General features: G+C 33.6%; 1 protein-coding gene across 1 annotated transcript in view; it reads left to right on the top strand.

Moving 5' to 3' along the window:
• Window positions 1-22,407, top strand: part of raskol (Ras GTPase-activating protein raskol) — a 121,928-nt gene that overhangs the window by 1,041 nt on the left and 98,480 nt on the right. The window contains exon 2 of the mRNA XM_077442110.1: window positions 5,853-6,889. Coding sequence (XP_077298236.1) covers window positions 6,016-6,889 — 874 coding nt within the window. The 5' untranslated portion in view covers window positions 5,853-6,015. The remainder of the gene's footprint in view (window positions 1-5,852; window positions 6,890-22,407) is intronic.

Genomic DNA, 22,407 nt, shown 5'->3' with positions numbered 1-22,407 from the left:
TTTTAACGTTAGTGTACCTACATATGTATACATATATACAGAGTGCACTTCAGATCGATGCAAATATTTTAGGAGGTGATAGAAGGGGTCATTTAGAAGCTATCTAGCCATACTTATTTAAGTAAAGTGTGGATAAAAAATACTGAAACGCTGATAACACAATAATCAACGGTATTTCAGGATATTTTAAAAAAGTAAAAAACCTAGATTATCTTGAAAACCGTAAGTTTTGTACTACGGTAAGTGTAGCTAGATACTGACTCTTCTATTACATCTCTTCTATTGCATTGATATGAAGTACACCTATATATTACTTTTAACTAAAGTCGACGATTTGAAGGAAGGTGGGTTTTCTTCTCTTGTATAATATTATACAACACATGTACACATGTAAATAGTATCATTGTATTAATTTTTCTCACACACGTGTCCAATCTATGTACATATGTACTTACTTATATTATATCTAATATCCTTTTAAACATTAATATAATTATTGAAAACTATGTGCATACGTATGTAGTATTTCATTTTTATTCCCCGATAGGTCCAGCTCTGTTGTAATTTATATAAATTGGAATTTTTATATAAATTAAACCTAGTATTATTGGAATTCCATTATATTGGTCTTTGTGTTTTTCGTTTGCTTATTTATTATACACTAGTTGTTTTACCCGGCTTCGCTCAGTATTTGTAATATAAACAGCTTAAACATGGTGTAATAACAATTAAATTTATTTGAATCGAAAAATCAAATCGAAACCATATCGAATTGTCGTTATAAAAACTTTGATTTTTTTTCGATGTTACCAACCATCATTACATACTTACAAAGTCTCTTTCGAAATTATATATTAGATATCACTAGAGGGCGGATGGTCATATAACACGATTAAAAAAATGGTCACTTCAGAGGCCGAAATGGGAAATTGCTTTATGTACTTTTGTTGTTCAGGAAATTATTATAATTAATTAAAATAATTTTTTTTTTTAAACAAGAATGGAACATTGCCTATGTTGATTGTAATAATTAACACCAAATCAATAGACATCTAATATTAGCGTTGAATTTTTTCTATGAACCGTGAAAATCAAAATTCTCCCTATGACTAATTAAAAAAATCATGTGTCAAGCATTCGTTTGGTGAAAGACGAGAAGGTTGTTTGTTATATTTCCGCCAGTCTTACTATATTATTAAATTTATAAAATGTGTAACTAATCTACAATCGACTATCATGGTCAAAATCGTATCTCTAATTATAATAAATCAAAATACGTCTTTGTAATATGTATTATAATTTTAAAACGATTGTTTAAATAATAGCAGGATATTTTGTTTTAGTCTCATATACAGCAAGATAGACTTCATATCTTCAAAATTCTATTGCCAAACCAAAGTAAATATACAACGTACATATATCGAGGCGCTTATCGTGTTTTTTTTTATGAATTTATATTACCGTCGTTCGATTGGTTGTCAAAAAGTTTTAATTCTTAAAAAAATTAACCATGAAAGCATTACATGGATATAATCAAGCGGTAAACGCTAGTTTAGTACTATGAAAGTACATAAAGGGAAAGGATATACATACGTGCTGTCCTTACAAAAACTGACGTATTGATAGCTAGGCGAACACATCTGCTTCTCTAATAAAATATAATGTATCAAAGTTGCCGTATTTTTATTTCCCTTCAAACTGCATCTGCTTTCATTGTTTGTTCGTGCTTACAATATAAACGCATCGCTTTTGCTTACTCCACGCAATCTAAATATGTACGTATACAATCACTGAGTATGTACTTGCAATTCCAGAGAATACATTCCTCAATGTATCGCAATACATATACATACATACATATTGTTTACAAGTACATAGAACAATACCCATTCCGAGAAATTTCAATTTCTTCCCAATATATGTATGTATGTATGTATGTACATAAATATATATATATACGAGAGATTTATCGTTACGAAATTTATACCTGCACATTACGAAATCTTACATAAGATTTATTCAAATTAATAACGATTTAATACACACGGGAGCATCTTTAGTGTTCCCACGTTTGACCACAATAACCCGCCTTGAGCGATTACATTACATTATTATTTGATTCCGTTATTGTGATGTTCATATTTGGCGTTAATTAATATGCACTTGTTGCGTAAACTTGCGGCGGCTCACTATGATACGATAACGAATGAATCTTCGATTATTATTTACAGTCGTATAATAAAAATGTCAATTAGTGAACGTAGCATTGATACTTATCTCATTTATGTGTGATGCAACGTCAACAAGTCTTGTATTTTTATTTTATGTAGTCGCATCTTTTTCATTAAATTTTATGTAATTTTGATTGTTCAGTTGAACTTTGACGTTATTACTTTGAATTTCATAGTACGCACTAAAATTGTATCTCAAAGGATTGTACATAATTTCGACAACAAATGAAATCAAAACATTGCTCATGTGGGTTGGTTCCATTCGGAACAATTATATGCGTTCATATTTGATTCATATCTGACACGCTTTATGTATAATTCAACTATTTTTGAATTTTATTCAGAGCTACGTGTATGATTTAATTTCAATACGTAGCGCATTTGCCATTTTATTTGTACGATATGTAAATTAAATTGTTCTTATTATAATAAAATTCTCTTTCGTGGATAGCACGTGGCCCTTTTATCCCTTGACCGTTACACGACCGACACGGTTTAAAAATTTTTGACACTTCACAAAAATATATACAAATATGCGGTCGTAAAAATTCTATACGAACTGCATTTTTTTTTCAGCGTAATAAATATATTATAATACAAACATGAAAAACTTGTCGCTGTTGTCGTAACGTTTCTTTCCGGTTTTTGTCCCATTTTTTTGTTTCTTTCTCTACTATCGTACATACATATATAGTATTGATCTAATTAACATAATTTTACGGGTCAAATCGAACGGAAATCTAACCAGTCTGTGTCATTTTTTCCGCTTACAATCATTTCGTGAAAAAGATTTTACCGTAACAAGCCGGCCAAGGGGCCGTATTTAATAACATTTTTTTCTCCTGATATAAAATACGGATTTTTTTTTAAAAACGCGTGCTTTTTAAAATTCTCACGTTTTCGTACGAATTTACACACACACACGCCCAACATTTGATACGTACATATTTAGCAGGTTTAACGACATTTTAATGAAATCTTTAGAATTGTTATTATCCATTGTGGCTAACTAGTGTTGTGTGCGAGATATTTTACATACATATGTTACGTGAAACCGTTAAAATTACCAAACACCATTTGTATGTATTTGCGGATTTTATGCAAAAATTAAATCGGTATACTTTTACATAATTTATGAATCGTGTCGAATGTTAACTGATCGGTGTATATTTTAGCGATTTTTTTTGTGCGTATCATCAATTGTTTGTATAATTTTATAGCGAAATCAGTTTACGGTATAGTGGATATGGGTATTCAATTTATATTAGATACTTTCACTATACACGTGAAAGGGTCAAGATTTTTCCATGCGGTCAAAACGTCGATGCGATTTTTTTCTTTGTACGTAAAGGTTAATTGCTTCTTCATTTCAATGATAGAATTACGAACTGTTGGCGTGACTTGCTGCTAACATCATTTAGAATAAAATACACGTATTTAATTTATTGTGTTACTCTTGACCTGGAGTGAAGAATTATTGTTTCATTAACACTTCTGATTGTTGAAAAAATCTTTTTTTTTCGTTTTGTTTTATTATTATTATTGCTGACAAATGATGACTTGCCAAAGTACTTTGGCAACGTTCATAGCATTAATATCGGTCTATTGTAAATTTATTTAAATCAGGGTGAGAAAATCGTACAATAAGATCAAATTAAAATTAGAATAGCGTTCCGCGTAAACGTCTCGAATAATAAATTAATTCGTTTAAAAATTCCGAGCGATTTGTATTTTAAAATAATTTAAATGGCGGCTCTCGTTCCCGCCAAAGTGAACTTCGCGCGCCATTTGCAATTCTTCGTTTTATGGTTATTCCAGTCACGCGGTCAACTACTTTTTTTCGGTGTATTTTATCAAACAAATCCTGATTGGATTTATGGGCTTTTTTATTCGCAATTCTTAGCGCCTTTAGCAAATAATGGCCGGATACAGAACGCCGCATTAATTCTGCCGAATTTTGCATAGTGGGACGTGCAAAATTTGGACGTTTCCTCACATTTGTTCAAACAATTTTGTTTTTTCCGTTTTAATTGTAGCTCCTAGTATGTATATGTAGGTACTTATTGATGGAAGATTATATTTCCAATCGATCGATGTGAAGTTTGTTCGTTTCGTAGCGGTTCTTCCAATATACAGCACACAATAATTGCCCTCGTGTAATTCTCACACAATATCCTAACATCATGGACGTAATCATTTTCACATAATCCGTTAACTGATCGTTGACCAAATACAGTTTTATGTCGCCTTAATTCGATGAAACGATTCCGTTAACCCTCCACATTGCATTGACGATATCAATTTCACGTCAATGATTCTTCGTTTATTCACACCCCTCTTCAACCCTTATTTTAAGCTGCTTACAAAAGCAGTCAATCATTTTTCAATTGATTGTAAATACCAATATAAATAGGTATTGTATGTATGTGAATAAGATTTTTAAGATACGTTTACCATTGTATTTTGTATTTTTAAAATATAAGTTGAATGTACACATGTTGTGCGTAAATTAGGGCTGCCATACATCCCGGCAGATCGGGACATGTCCTAGTTTATAGATCGGTGTCCCTGTGTCCCGGTCCATTGCTCAGTTGTCCCGGTCCATTGCTCAGTTGTCCCGGTTTTCTATCTAGCAGCCAGCCAAATCATGAATTTTTCAATTTTAACGTCTTTTGTTCGATTTCCAAACGTCCCGTCGGCATCTCGACAATTATGCCAACCCTAGCGTAAATGCGCCAGTTATTTAATATGGCATATTATATTTACAATTTGAACGGTAAACTTTGAAAAGAAAGTGACAATGTTTTCACGTTGTCTTCGTTCTACTTGTTGCACCAAACGCTGCATTTTTGCCAGTAGATTATTTTAATGTTAACCAATTAAATAAAGAACAATAATGCTTATGAATCTTTGTAATTTTCCACAAAGGATCAAAATCATATGGTAAATATTTCGGTAACCGCTACTTTGTACATACAATACCAAAGCAAACTTAAGTATGTATATGGCTTGGATCTTCTATGCAACTTCTATTTGAAAAGAAAATATTGTAGCGGGAACGTGTAAAGGGATTTACGAGATCGAAGTGAAAGACGCGGCTGTAGTAGTAGAAGTAGCTTATTGTTTTTGATACGTCGGCCTACCAGCTCCGAATGATGGACGGACCAAAACTGCCTAGTATTTATACCCATCGGGTACTCTCCGCACAGATAGATCATTGGTCAATGGGTCGCGAAACCTTATTGGCTGTTTTATACAGCTTGATCAGCGCTAGTAAACCAGTGGTTGAAGAGCACCCATCACCTAATCTCTACGTTATAATATTATATCGCACTAAATTACTTTGGAACTCACAGGGTATACTTCAACTTTCATTTTTGTTAGTTAAAAGCTGTGGGAATGTGCCTAAAAAGAAGAACCAAACTGACCGTGTTTCAGTTAGTGGAAATTTAATCCGATGTGTCTGTTTTCAATCGCAGACACATAACAAACATCTCGACAATCGTGTTGTTTTTTCACTCGGACTCGGTTCAATTTTAAACAACGAGTTCATTATTCTAATCGAGTATTTGTAATATGATATGATATTTTATCCTAAAGTTGCGTTTACATTTTCAACAGCAATTGTTTGCGATGTGCATTAGAGTGTAGCGAAAATTAAGTGAACTCGTTCCCGTTTAATTGGCTGCAATTGATAACGACGTGGTGTAACCAGTGAAAGCCGTAATGTCATCATTAGAACAACACGAGTCGAGTAAACCATCAAGAAAAAAATGTTAAAACGATGCCGAATTGGCGCCAGAATCTGCTTTCGGCCGGCGAGAGTCTCTCGCTGACCCGCGACAAGAAGAAAAAGGAATCTGCCAACTACAACAGCAACAGCCTCTCTAGGCTCAACACAAATGCCATAATCACGACCGACAATCAAACGGAACCTACAATAAGATCAAGGAAGTCTTCCAAATGCGTCGAGAGCGCAACGGAAACAGTCTGCTCCTTCCAGTATGAGAGCAAAAAGAGTTACTTGTTCCACGAATCGGACGTTTCCGTCGACTTCTCATCCTTCCTCACCGATTCTTCTAGTTTTGCCGACTATGAAGATCGAAGAGAATCAGTTTCCAATTTGAAGGACGTCTTTGATGAGCCGCCTGAATTCGAATGCTGCAGAACCCAATTGAAAATAGATAGAGTACCTTACACCAATAGCGTATTTTACGTTTCGACCAAATCGGAAATCGGAATACCAGCTGCTGAAGTATACTTGGTTGATACATTACCTCAATATGACAAGTCAGATGGATTGTCTACGTCCACGTGTGACAGTTTCGAACGTTGCCAATTCGACTGTCGGGAATTTGAACCGTTCTCGGACACGTGCTGTTGCGATCCCAATTCTGAAGGAGGGTGTACGAGGAGTCCCAAGCTATTGGACAGTCCTGATTTTTGCACGTCGCCTATTAGGACTCAATGCTTGGATAATGATGAGGATCGACTGTCGAATAGGAGCGATATGGAAGGGCTCGATTTGGCCCTTTTCGAGCCGGCCATTCATTACGACCAGGACGATTGCGAACATTGTAGCAATTCTCCTGAAAGGGAAGAAGGGAATGTGCTGGAAGGGACGCTGCACATTCTGACGACGGAATCGCTGAGTAACGGTAAGAAAATTGTGATTTATTATGAGAATTGGATACGATTTGATTGATAACTGAGTTCGGTACTCAATAGAAGCACAGTTAGAAGATTTGTTCGTAGTAATGATTCAGTACTTTGTGTTCAAAGTGTGATGCTGATGGGTCGTGACCTACTAGTGACACACTAAATGCATTATAGAATGATTTCTCTTGGAAATTATGTATAAGAAATGTTGTAGCTGTAAACGCACATACTTTTTAGATGTTCTTCTTTTTTTTAAAGCGGCATACTTGATATTAATCTTTGCCTCTAAAATTTTTGCCAAACATTCTTCTAGCATTACAGGCATTTTTGAAGCGGCTGTAAAGTTCATTATATGTATTTGCACCATGGGTGTATTGTGTACACCGTTTTGTAGAGAAAATCATCACTTTTCAATTAGTATATACAATTTTACATCCAACTACATGTATGTATGTATGTATTTGTAATACGATGTTATGAAGCATAGTTACGCTCCAACGATCAGAACTTAACAACACATATTGTATTGCCATTGTTCGTTTTAAAAATAGTATCATTGTATAATGTATGTTTAAAATTGTCCATTTTCGTACCTCTACTCTTTCCAATGTTGTTTTTATTGCGTATCTTTACTTCCTCTTTTTACAAGGTTTATATTCGTTATTATAACTGACGATGGGTCTACTTTTTGACCTTGCCTCGTTGACACGAAAACCGTTGTTTATATTTTTGCACGCTATTTATTTTCCGTTTCAGCTTCATTTTCTACTGTCATTTTCACAATAAATCAGACGCGTCAAACCAGTAAAATCCATCAATAAAAAAACCGATATAATTTTCTATTGAAACAATACATAATAGACAACAGTTGCATTGTTGCGTGTTGTGTTGTATATGTTGCATCGAAATTACCCCCCTCGTACAGGTACTTTATACACACATACATATGTATATTGGTACATGATGTTTAAAGGGTTCAATATTCTCTTGCTATAAAATAAATAAATAATCATCATATAAAAAAAATGTATGCAACCTGTGTATGTATGTATGTATGTATTTACATATACAGAATTACAATTTAATGTGTGTTTTTTGTATTTTATTATAGTACATAAATATCAATATTTTTGCTAGATCATGGAAAATTGTTCATTTTGCTAATTCTACATACAGTTTTGTATATTTCCCGCCAAAACAGGGTGAATTTCTTATGTGTTTAAAAAAATATTTTTACCATGGTGTCATTACGGGATTCTATGTGACATCTATGGCCAACTTTGTGCATATAAATTATTGATATTAGTATAAATTTGAAATGAATTCAAATAATGTTAACAAATGAGGGTAGGTGACTAATTTGATAGGAACCGTTTCAACAACGAAATCAAATAAATTGGCAAACTCTGATAGGAAGTGATCAACCTGGAGTCACATATATCCATGGTTTGGCCAGAAACAATATATCAGGGTTCCAACTCGTGACCCCTCAGTTGTTGTACTCTGGTTGAAATACCAATCAGCTTGATACTTTTTTCGGCATTTTCAGCTCACATTACATCTTTTCACATAAATCACTACTTCCATTTGCACTTCAACTCCATCCCCTTTCACCCTTTTCAAAATACACAATTATGCAGACACACCGTTTTACACAAAGGGGGTTTATTTATGTAACATTAAATTGTGTAACCCAATCCATACATGTATGGAGCCATTATTGCTAGCTGGATGTCGTATGTTGTATGGATGTGAAACTTGGTCATTGGACGCCAATATGTTAACACAAAGTCCAATGCACTCAAAGAAGTATAGAACGCTGTATGCTCGGCATGACGAGGAAAGATGGGAAACTGAATACGTGGGTTAGAAGTATGACAAGGGTAGTGGACAGTGACGCACCGTGAAATTTTCTCTGTTTTTGTCACACAGTGTCACACTTACAGGGATTAGGTGACGTCATGCCTAGTATCCTGTAAGGATGTGTGCCAAAAAACTGGGATATTTTCACAGCACGCCACTGGTAGTGGACGTAGTGGAGAGAGTAGATATTGAAATGGCAATGTGCACGTCACGAAGCTAGAATAATGGACGGAAGTTGAACAAAAAGTGCAAGAATGGTACTCGAGAGAATGTAAAAGGGATATAGGAAGACCGCAAGGAAGATGGGTAGACGAAATTAGAGAAAATGTGTGGGCTGAGATGGATGGATGTGAGCGTGTTGGAGTTGTTATCTTCATATCCAGAGCAGTGGATGGTGAACGGCTGTAAATTATGATGATATGGAAGCTGAATGACTTCCTTGTGTAGACGTACAACCCTTTCAACTATTGCGAATCGCATTATAAATTTGAAACTTAAATATATATTGCTGAAATTGCTTGAATTTAGTTATACCGCAAATCACTTTCATATTACATATGTACATATGTACATACATACATATACATTTAAAACAAAAAAAAATCAATTGAATCACAGATGCATAACTTTCTCAATTTTAAGGCTCACCTTTGACCTTGAAGTGTGCACTGACGGTAGTCAAACTGTTAACTGTTAAGTCACACACTCACTGCATAAAGTTTGTCGGTACTTTCGGTCGTGAAAGTCTCATAATGGCCGCCGTCCGGCTTTTTTACGTGATCGGACTCCCTTTTTTCGCCGACAGATTACGTCGATTGAATACCAATTGAATCCGATCGGGCCAATTTTTCTGTCAACGTCCGGTCAGCTAACTGTCGGCTATGTCTGTCCGTCTGTCGACACTGTCAAATTGAATCGTGTGCGAATAACTGGATGCGCATCTGTTGTGACTTGTGACCCGTTTTGCATCGAATCGAGGTCCTCTCTCGTGACCGTCATGGCGAGTATTGGAAGAACAGGTATGCATGGCGATTATACATTCGTATGTACATATGTATGTATGTATGCATGTGTGATCGGTCGCTTCTCAAACATCGTCACGATTCTCGGGTGTAATCAGTCAAAGTTGAGTTACAATCATCGTGATGCATGTCGTGTAGTATGTAACGTTTTTCGAGCGATCCGTCTTCGCGCAACGTAACGTCAATTTGTCATTTTGAATAAAGTTTAATTTGGGCACTATTTTTCAAGTCAATTGAACTGTAGCGTAACTATTGAGTCATTAACTCCCATTATGGCGGCCGTCAATCGTAAAAGTCAAGGTTTTATAAATAGAATGTGTAGTGTTAGATCTCGTATCGGTTTTTGACCCATTCAACGATGCCACACCCTTATTTTTATTCAATGTTGTTTTTTGGTGTCTTCTCGCGAAATAACGCCGAGTGTGGAATTTGAAAATATTTATCTGACAGCATTGTGTTTGCATACTTAATTTATATGTACGTAGACTCTAGGAAGACGGCAAATGCTAGTAAACCTAAAGTAAACTTTTCTTTTGCTATAATTTCATACGTGCTGTTAACGGTGATCGGATAAATGCACTCAAGAGAGCAGCACTATCGAGACATCCAAACTTTCAAAGATCATCAAGAAGAACTAATGCAACAGAATTCCACAAAATAGCGTCAAGGGGTATTTCTATGTTATCCAATGGTGCTAATCCTTTTTTTATGGAATTTTATTGCGTAAGTTCTTCTTGAGCGCCTTTGAAAATTAGGATTTTTCGAAACTGCGCCACTACTCAGTGCAATGCAGTGCATTCTTCCGGGAACCGCTGTTAACATGCCTCAAAACCAGGACTGTGGGAGTCTGATCAAAATTTACTCCGGCTTTATTTCATGATTGGACTCCGACTCCAAACTCTGACTCCAACTTGAACGATTTTTGTAAGGTGGACTTTTCTTGCCAGCGTATAAAATTATTAGTAAAAAAAATAAAAGCGATTTTCAAAATATTTAAAAATGAAAGGAATTAAATCACTAAAAATTGACATGTAACCCAATTTGTATAATGAAATAAGTATAAATAAATACTAAGTATGTTTATTCATAGTAAATATGTATATGCTAATGAATTTCATACACAAACAAATCAATTAAATAAGAAAAATGAGAATAAAAAATAAAGTATGAGACGGAGAAAGCATCGGTTTTGGCCAGAACACATCAAAATATGTGTAATTTAACGATTTTATTTATAATATTATTTAAATTCATGATTTTTATAAAGAAATTATTAAATTTCAATTTATTAGTCGATTTATTTCAATAAAATTAGAGACTCTGGTTGACGCATGCTAATTATTAAATTATGCTAATACTATAATTAAAAAAAATAATAATTAAGCTAATAAAAAGCTTGTAAAAAGAAGTCAAAACAATCAACTGACTCCGACTCCGCAAAAAAAAACAATAAAAATCTAAAAAAAAAGGTGTGGATGACATAAACAACTACAGCCGCCGAAGTACGTTTATGTACACACTCGTACATATATGTCACAATGAAATTATATTTTAAATGAAAATATATTTTCACTGACGTTTCAGTGAAATCATAATCAGTTACATTTTCAGGGTTAGTTTTATTAATTTAAGATTATGTAGATTGTTAGGGTTGGTATTATTTAAGGGTCAAGATAAGTTAGGTTAAGTAAGGGTTGGCCCTATTCATTTAAGATTGGGTTGTTAGGGTTAAATTTATATAGTTGAACGTTGTAAATTCATTGTTTGATACATTTTCATTGCTTGAATTGGTGAAAATATATTTTTACTAGTAAAAATATATTTTCACTTGAAATATGCTTTCACTGTAACATACACATATTTGCTTTCAGTCAAATTTTTATTGTAATATTTTTAAAATTGACATTGGTATATTTTTAATAGAATAGAGCGACACATGACATAGAAAGTACTTATTGATTGTGTGCTCTATTAAATATTTATTTGGATAAATTTCTTCACATAAAATATCTCTCATTTATTTTCCGATGACAAAATTATACGCAAATATTGAACATTCATCGAGATTTGATATCATCATCAACCTTTCACTGTTTACAACCAGATGAAAGCCTTCCGATTTAAGATTCTATATAAAGACTTTAGAAATTCAATAATTTCTACATAATAATGGTAATTTATTGCTAAATTGTACACATTTATTAGAAACACATTAAAATATTTTGCTTTTCATGTGTGAAAATTCATATATTTTCAACAAATTCCACACTATTGTGTTCAGTTTGGAAGGTCTTCACCCGACATTTTAAATTTACGACTTTTACAATAGAAGCAAATTATTATAGTATCTTACTATTTGCTGCTAAATACATATGTAGACTGAAGTACCATTGTTTGTCATGCGAACTAACATGAAAAACATTGTATGTGTCCATAATAACTCAATTTTTAAATCATCGTTTTTTTGTACTATCTTATACCTTTTATTACACGCAGAAAAATGTTGTCACGTACATACATTCACTATATTTTGCAAATAAACAGAACGCCATGAAACTCCCACGATTAGTACTTTGTTAGTGAGGCAGAAATCTCCCAGAAAGTGGAATATAATGATTTGACAATTAATTTGTTCGCATCAACGACATTTTGACAAAAGACATCACAACACCGAGCAGCAGAACCGTTCGACTTGTTATTTCGCAATCTTTTTTCCGCGTCTGCCAGATTCGCACTTTTACCCAGTCCATTCAAATCTTCGAATTGCTTCCGGTGAAATTTAAACTCGATTGTGCTTTCAAAGGCGTATCGTCGTCATTTCGGACGAAGCTCGAGGTCATGACCCTCTCGATCTTCTACCTAACCTGACCCAACTCTAAATGCAAGCCCTCTGTTTACAAATTGTTTAGAAGGTTACGTAAACATGCGGTAGACGTAAACCAGAAGTCGTTATATTCAACTGCCACAGTCTTGTAGGAATATCTTCTAAATCGTCGGCCACTTAAAGCAAACTGTGCTCAGTGAGCGATTACGAGAAGAATGCGCATTTGTGAGGGATTTACTATCCATATGCAGAAGTGCATCAGAAATGCACTTTATAGCGTTTAGCACGAGGTGCGGTACAATGCGGGTAAAAAAGCGAAAATCGACACATGGCTTGCCAACGGTACTTTGATTCTTTATAGTGGTCGATAAAAATTAACGTCGTTGTTAATATCGGGTGTTAAATCCTGCAACTTTTCGGTTCGGATAACTTCTCGAATCGATGTGCATGCACAGCGGTGTCGTACTTTTATGCGCGTGCAGATTTACAATAAAAATATGCAAATTTAAAATTGTTCATAACTCATTTTGTATTCTTCTCGGAGCGTGGGCACAGTAGAAGATTTTTGTCCCAACGAGAGACGCAAAACAAGTTCAGTGGCCCGTAACCTTTTTTGATCTTGGGTCAATACACGTTCTCTGTCAATGTCAAAGTAGAAACTCTTAAGCCGAAATATTCCAAATTTTTGCTTGATCGCACTTTTTTTAATAAATTTACTTCATAATCATCACTCACAACCGTTCGCCATACACTGCTGGAGGAAAGCCTCTCCAACACGCTTTCATTCGTCTCAATTTTGAACAAGATTATTATTTATTTATTTATTTACATACATATATACCAGGAAGGCCTTACAGGTAAATCCAAATGCGCCTTCCTGGCCAATTACAAATACAAATGCAGCATTTTTATTACAAGTCGTTGAATTGCGAGACACTGACAAACTCGCAAATTAACGAGACGTCTATGAATTGTACATACATTTTATTGTACATCAATCAAACTTCAAATAGTGGTGACATAGTAGGTAGGAAGGATTTTTAGCCAATTTTTTTTTCCGGGAACCGTTTCAACAATGAAATCAGAGAAAATTGGCAAACTCTGATAGGAAACGATCAACCTGGAGTCACAAATCCAGGTCTGACCAACAGCATACTCTGAAAAATTCATATCCTTATATCCTTATATAATCATTATCATCATTTACAGCCATTCACCATCTACTGTTGTATGAAAGCCTCCTCACCACACTTTCCTTCGTCTCTCTGTTTTGCGCAGCTCTCATCTTACGTTACCTATCTCACCTCATTTTGCCAAGCACACGGTGTTTCATATTTATTTGAGTACACTGGACCTTGTGCAGCATTCTGGCATTCAATTCCCAATTTTGCATCCATGTAACATCATTGGCAAGATACTTTGATCGAAGATCTTTTTCTTCGGCCATATTAACATTTTAGATTTGAATACGCATTCATTCGCCCAAATCCACTCCATCTTAATAATATCATTCGGGATTTAATTAATTGTTCTATTTTGAAGAGTGGAATTGGTTCAAAATCAGATGCCAACTTTTTTACAGGCAGGAATGTCACCGGACAGAGTGAAGCTGATAAAAAGCTTGTAAAAAACAGAGTGATTTTCACTTCACTGATGTACATACATATTTATTGCATCAATTTATAAAATAGAACTAAGAAATGTCACGCAAAAACCTCTTTGAATCCTTTATGAGAGGTCGCAATCAATCTCGTTGTGGCATGTTTATGAATTTCTGGAAACTGCTCTTGAGATTTTATAGAATAATTATTGTCCTTCATTTCTTTATTCCCTTTATCACATGTGAGAATATTGTCCAGTATGTTTCCCTTTGTCGAACGATAACAGACGAAAGACAGCTATTTTATATGTAATGTGGATCGACATACTTATATCAACAATACTCAGATAAAATCGTTAAGAAAAAATATCCGATTTATAGTCCCATATCTTAACAGTACTCAAAACTGTTATGATATGAATCTAACTCAAATTTGAATACATCTTCCGACCGCAGTAGCAATCAAACTACGCACCTTTATTTACACGCGTTATGTTTATTTATAGCTCTCTAATTTAAATATTTAACATCTTAAGTTCAATCTCTGCACTTAGTTTATAAACTGTCTTCTTAATAGTACAACTTGTACATACATAGTTTGATAAATTAATCACAAGCCTTTAACGAGACTTGTTATTTGAGTTGCGTGAAAGCCAATGAGAAAAGTGCTTATTCAAATTTAAACCAATATTTTCTCTAATACACGTATATTAATTTAGAAACATTACGCTAATAGTCATAGAAAGTCAAAGTGCGTAGTATTTATAAACTTCTATTTAATTTCGATTCAAGATAAAATGTAAACATCAATTACCATGTTATGTATGCATGTCGCTACTGAGTTCACTTTTCTATTTACGAACAAGTCAAACATTCAATTCGACTTATAATTACTATTCGTTGAAGTTTTTGAAATCGCATTCAGTTTCAATTACAAGTCGACATTTTTTCCCTGAAAAAAAATAATTACGAATACTAGAGAAAAACGGTTTCATCAAAAAATGCGAGCAAACTTGCGGCAGAAATTTTAGAAAAAATGAACGTAAAAAATGACAGCTATTGCAATTATTACAACTAACCCAATTGCAACGACGCACACCGCTATGTGGTCATTAAATCGAGTCACTTTTTTTTTTCACGGCCGATTATGTCATTAAAAACGTCATTTTTGTTGTGCCGCTCTCGTGTGCTCACCTGTTTGGCCATAGCAAATATCCGGTCGACGTTGTCCGGCATACGAAGACGGGTCGATAGATGTTTACCAATATAATATATCTACAACCTTATAATTATCATTCGCGCTTTGATTTAGTGAATTGCTATGAAATTGATGGATGAGGTGGAATAAATAAGGCGAAACTTTTCGTAGTGTGATATTTGTAATGCAAATTTAACTTCACGCATACAACGTAGAGAAAGAACGTAGAGAAATAAAGCATTTTCCGATGAATTGTCGTTGAAAAGGATCAAAATTCTATTTATGATTTATCTTCAGTTGTTTTCAAATATTAATACGTAGTAATATTTGCATGCTTATTAAAATTTGAGTTATTTTAATAAATTGGAAATTTTTCATTTTCTCGGTGACTCAATATAGTATACATTGTTTAAGTGATTACATTAAAATTTTATTGTTCTTATACACATTTTTTTATTTTTGATATTTTTCCCATAATGACACAACAGATTGCTCCTGAGCGACACCTATGGTATTTAATTATAATATATTAGTGGTTTACCCGGCTTCGCTCGGTATTTGTAATATAAACCGCTTAAACATGGCTAATCTACATAATAGTAAACATTCATTTGTTATATTATTCAACTTATTTTAATCTGGATTCCGGATCCGGAACTGAATCCGAAATCCTTATCCGGAATTGAAAAAGTAATCGGGATCCGGAGATGAGATAGGATTTGAAAAAGGATTACGGATCCAGAACTGAAACAAGTATCCAGATCTGGAACTGAAAAAGGAATCCTGATCCCGAACTAATAAAAGAATCGGGAACCGGAACTGAAAGAGGAATCCAGATCCAGTAATAAAACAGGAGTCTGGATCCAGAACTGAAAAAAGAATCAGGATCCGGAACTGAAAACGGAATCCTAATACGGAACTGAAAAAAGCATCGGGAAACGGAACTGAAACAGGAATCCGGATCCGGAACTGAAACAGGAATCCGAACTGAAAAAAATATCTGGATCCGGATCTCAAAACGTTATAGAATATTAATTTTTTTCGATTATCTACGTCTCGGATTCTACGACCCAAAACTTTCAAAGTCTCTTTCGAAATTATATATTAGATGTATTTATAGATATGTAGTAACTTTGAAATCATATTCAAATATTTGATTGTGACATAGTGAGTAAGGACGCTTTTGCCAATTTGAAGAGGTTTCAACAATGAAAAAAGATAAATTGGCAAACTTTGATAGATACAAGAGTCACAAATATCCAAGCCTGATCAACAGCTGAAAAAATACTCGGAATGTATATTTTTTTCAATTGAGGTCAACTTAGGGCTTGAACTAGGGAACTTACGTTAGCAATAACGCAACCACCGAGCAATTCCTACTGCTATACCATTCGCATAAATAGTATTTGAATTTAACAAATAAACAGAGTTAGGTATATTTATTTATTTATCACAATTTTGCCATAGCGACATTACAGGGTAGTTCCAAGTCGTCCCTGTGGCTAAACAAAAAAATAAAAAAGTATACATTAAGGTGAAAATTAAATAAAACAATAAAAAACCAAAACTAGCATAAATAAAACAAATAATCAAAAACAAATACAATAATAGAACACGTTACAATCTCAAATTAAACAATCGTTCAACCAGATCAGCATATTTTAGAAAAATCCAAGTTAATATTAATCTGGTTGAGGAGCTCCTGGCAACAGGCAACGAAACCATCAAATTGGTATGTGCCTCATGTGAGGAGAATAAATAGCGGTATTTAATATATCTGAGTTGGTTGGGAACATTGAAGCTCAATTCTGCAAGTATTTGAGGAATGCTCATCAAACCAACCAGTAATTTATAGAAATGTTTCCCCAAATATACTCTACGGTATATGACCGGATTCGGATTGGATTCCTTTTCTTTTGACTTCAGATTCTGAAATTCAGAATTAGAGTCGTGACATTATTTAATTCCAATTTCGACTCCAGACTCCACAATATTGCACAAAAATTACGATTCTGAGTGTGACTCCGATTTTGACTTCAGTGTTGCTAAAATACACTAAAAAGATAAAGTAAAAAGACGGAGAAATTCAAACACCTTATCGTTTCGAATATAAATACGTATTATCTTATCATCCTCACCATATGAAAACCGTGCTCTAGGAAAAGCTGGTCGTTTGTAGTTATGTACATAACTACATATAGGTATTTAGTTATCGCATTTTTTTTCCATTTCTGATATTATCGCATTGAAAATTTAGACTTAATTTGCTTACTTGAAACAAACTTTTCTGTACATATCTAGACAGGATTCCGATATTTTTATAATCTTATTTAAATATTGTAATCTTGTTCTAGATAAGTTAACTGCAAAAATATGGAACACTTATCGCGGAAGCTCTGATATGTATTTTTCAATTTTTTGTATTTATATATTTATTTTTTATATAATAATTTAATATTAATGAGCATTACGTATGACTTTATTAATATTTAAACGATTTCATTAAAATATAACGGTAAAAGTGTATCAATTAACAATCGACTTAACGACCGTATAAATGACACGTAGAATTTTTGATTTTATTCTATTAATTTCGAACGCGTATTTAACGAATAAAGCCGAATCGTTCGAGCGTTAATAATGTTAGATTGCAATTTGCAAAATTGAAAATTCGTTGAAAATAGAAAATTTTAAATTAATTACATTCATCCATTTTAAAAATATTATTACACTCCAATAGAACGCCGTTCGTTCGCGAAAGTGTTCGAATACTATGTATATTCAGAATGCAAATACGGGCAAAAGGAAATTGTGCATTATGGAAATTTAAAACATATTTTTTATTTCTATATGCAGTTTGTTCACACTTTTCGTACTCGCAGAGAATTTTCAGTTCGACGAGTGATCTGTGACCGGTTTCCAGGGAAAGTAGCGTGACATTACCTCTCTAAACCGGGCTTTAGACTATTGATCCGGTCCGAAACTAACTAATCTCGTAATCCATTACAACCACTCGAGACTTCTTCTATTCACTAATTGTATTTGTGCGATATTACTCGACATAGTCGACCGAAGTGACGTTTTCCATTTTGGTCCATTGTTCGTGTTGTTATAGACGTGGAAAATTATTTTAGCTCAATATACAATACCATATGTACCTAGGTGTAATTAGGGTCAAATTTGGCATTGTTTTGTGTTTTACAATTATCTGTAATGATGCGTTCTCTAATTTTGCGACGGGATTGTTTCGATCTGATTTTTAACGCAATGTCGAAACGATTACGTGGCATAGAACTGTCAAAATATCACATACAAAATATTGAAACATCTTTATACTCTCTCCATACATTACATTTGGACTAACCGGTATATTTTTCTGATTAAGAAATAAGACTCCGATTATATGAGTGGAATGAAATATTAGACGGTTCTATTATTTATGTGCTTTATTATTGTTGGGTCGGTTGATTACAATAGGTCTTAAACTGCATAATATACTAGTGTAATTAACGTGTAATGCATACTTATATCGAAGTAAATTGTGTACTTGAGATAATTATAGTCTATAATTTCACTCATTTGTACGCAGATTATGTTTTAATACGCTTCAACAAATCCCAAGTTTGTGTTTTTGTTTTGTTTTATTTAAACATTTATCAAATACAAATATTTAGTGTTTTTAAATCACAACTTAGCAAAGTTTTGCTGTTTTACAATTTGCAGTGATGATAGGGTCATATGTATGTACATACATATGTATTTACACTAATTATCTTTTAATTTACCTATCGAAAAACAGTCTACATCCGACCATCTCTTTACTAGAAGTATTAGTCACTAACTAAAATTCAGTTTTAAAATACATATATGTTTGTATGTATTTAAGAAAAAGAGCAAATTTAAAAGTTGTTGATTACTGGTCTAGTATATACATATGTACATCTTTTAGTTTTATTTATTTATATATTTAAGAATATTTGGGAAAGGCGACATAGCTGATGGACCCAAGGGGTTTGTTAAAATACATAAAGTTATACAAAAATATAAATTACACTGTTCGACAAATGACGATTTTTTTTGGTTCAGAGACGAGATATGACTTTTCTTTTAGATCTATGCCCAGTGAACACGAATTTGGTAATAAAAATGTTGATTGCCACGAGATTCGGAGATACATATACATACATATGTGTTATTTTAAATCGCACGATTTTTCTATATCTTGATGTTGTTCGGTCGATGTCTCAAAATCTGTCAATTTCCTGTTCAAAATGAATATTGGAATCTATAGTCGGGTATTTTATCTTTCATTTGTAGTACTTTTCAGCTTTCAAATCTCTCTAAGTAGTCGTCCAGTTCAAATCAAAAGTCAAAAGTACGTACTTTCGTACGTATTTCTTAAGAGTATTTTAGTATTTAGTTTTCGATTGAAATGTAATTTTTTTCAATGATTTTATTTTATTTTCTGCTTTTAAAAGTTTCTAAAATTCTGTCTATCCAGTTATTCATTCGGTCAAGCATTAGAACCAACTATGTAGAAAATCATCACAGATGTGTACACAGAAGACGCACCGTTACTTTAGTTCACTTGTTAACGTCACGTTAATTCAACTTTCGCTGGCCAGCTCTCGGTCAATAGCTCTTCTCACTCGACTATCAACTTCCCCTGTATTTATCTATTAACACCAGTTAGCTCATAATTACATCGCTAACAAACTGGAGTAACTATGAGCCTCTGGTAAGTTATACTCGTATGTGCTTGAACGCGATTTCATTCAACGAAAGTTATATGCACTTGAACTAGACGTTGTTCAACGTGCCCATAAACAATCCAACTTATAATATTTTCATTCAAAATAAAAAAGTCATGCCATCAGTATGTATGTATATGTATGGTGCACGATATAATTGAGAGTAATTATTCCACTTGAGATGTCTAGAAGGGCTTGACTGCTCGATTAATGGTTAAGGCAATTGATATATTATGACGAAAAGAAAATAATGGTTTCGGTTAGTGTGATCGACCGGTAGTGTTTGTAATCAACGGAACATTTAAATGTTTTAGCGATTTTCGTGATTAATCACTCAAGTGTGCGCACACGTACTGAGTAAGAACACTTGAATGCAAATTAATTTATGTAGGCATTTGCATTTGAATTTACCGCTATTGTGCCGGTTAATAGAATCTAAGTGTGTGGTAGGATGCTTATAGTCATTATTTAGTACCAAACTTCGCTTATAATGTATTTTTTAAGAATTTCTTGGAATCTAATATGATTTTATTATGCGCAAGTATTTCCGTTCGGGAATCATTGAAACTAAATGTGGTATGCTAGCCAAGATATACATATGTATGTACATACAGCATCTTATCAAACCTGTAAGCCGAGAGTAAGGTTTTGGGAGCTATTATGTACAAACAAAACTCTGCACTGAAAATCCAATTATTACACCTCATTTCAGCTAACTAACTTTACTGTAAACAAACTATAGATTTCGATTCCTATCGGCAGACAAGATTTGTTACGAAACTGTAATTTTAATTCCATTTATTCACAAGTTTAATTATAACTTACAAGTTATAATTAAAGATCGGCGTTCGGAAGATGCTTTTTGCACTACAAATGGTTCACTTTTGTCAATTTCCTAGAAAAACCAAGCTTTCTTTGAACACTATTCGAGGAGTATATTTTTATTTGAACAGCACCCAGACAACATCTACTTCTGGTTATAATATCTTTGCTGCCCAATATGAATAGAGAATTTTTCTTCCTACTCCCATGTTAGCTGTTATGATGAGCAAAGATCGATATTGGGACAATACTTTTTGCCTCAAAAATGGTTCATTATTGTCAATTATTATTGTAAACCATTAATCCTAGGTTAGGTTAGGTTTGGTTATATATAAGAAGCGAAGAGCTTTCATTTATGACAATTCTTCGCTTCCTCTCCTGTAGGCTCACCTTGCACGTAGCCTAACTTGATTAAAGTCAGTTCCTTCGTGTCACGTTGTGTCACTGTACACGCCGTAAGTCAATCTATAGTCTTGAGCTGAGAATTGAAAAAATCAATTAGGTATTTTACATTTTTTCGGTTATTAATGACAAGTTAGGCTCAAAGACAACACCGAAAATTGATTCAATTATGATATATTTGAATTGTAATTAGTCGACAGTGGCGTTTATTTGATTTGTCGAGTGCGTGATTGGTTCAATTGAAATGGCGAAATTTGAATAATTGTTCACGAAAAATTGCACGGTTCGAATTGAGAAATTTGAATTTGATATTTCTAGTCACGTACGCACGCCACTGACCAATTCAATCTCTTGTATGAGCAAAGAAAGAACGGAAGTTGTTCCGATAAAGGAACGTTATTCGATTCGATGAATATTGTAGAAAATCACCACCACACACACCACTGAACTTATTTGCATCAAATTCCATTCAGTTTTTTTTTTCGATTTATTATTTTTTGATTCCAAACCGCGCATAACATTCCTGATTTCCATATTCCGTTATAAAACTAACAAAAATAAATAATCGCATTAACCGAACTTCTATCGGATGAGTGACTCGCACGACAACTTTTCAATTACCGTAATACATATATAGGTATATATTATACATACAATGAATAACTAAAACGTTCCACATTGTACAATATTTAAAATGTAAACACTTCGTTTACATTTGTACGCATTGAAAATTTGTGAAATTGATACGTTTCGTATGAATATACCATGTTTTTTTTGTTCAGTTCAAAACGAACGTTTCATTGTTTGGGTTGGGTTTTGAAAAATTTACATAAACATTCACTTGAACGCGAGCGGCCTTTATGTCAATTACTGGTCCGCAACTTCAATTAAAACCAATTATGGACCCAACTGAAAGTTTGCCTAAATTGTAAATTCAAATGGATACAACTCGTATCTGCCTTTTTAGGTACCCATTGTTTGATGAAAATTTTCATGTTTTTTCTCCCTCGATACAATTATGTTCAAGTTGAAGAT

The sequence above is a fragment of the Arctopsyche grandis genome, chromosome 12, assembly GCF_051622035.1.
Source record: "Arctopsyche grandis isolate Sample6627 chromosome 12, ASM5162203v2, whole genome shotgun sequence".
Classification (NCBI taxonomy): Eukaryota; Metazoa; Arthropoda; class Insecta; order Trichoptera; family Hydropsychidae; genus Arctopsyche; species Arctopsyche grandis.
This window is presented reverse-complemented; position numbering and strand designations above follow the sequence as displayed.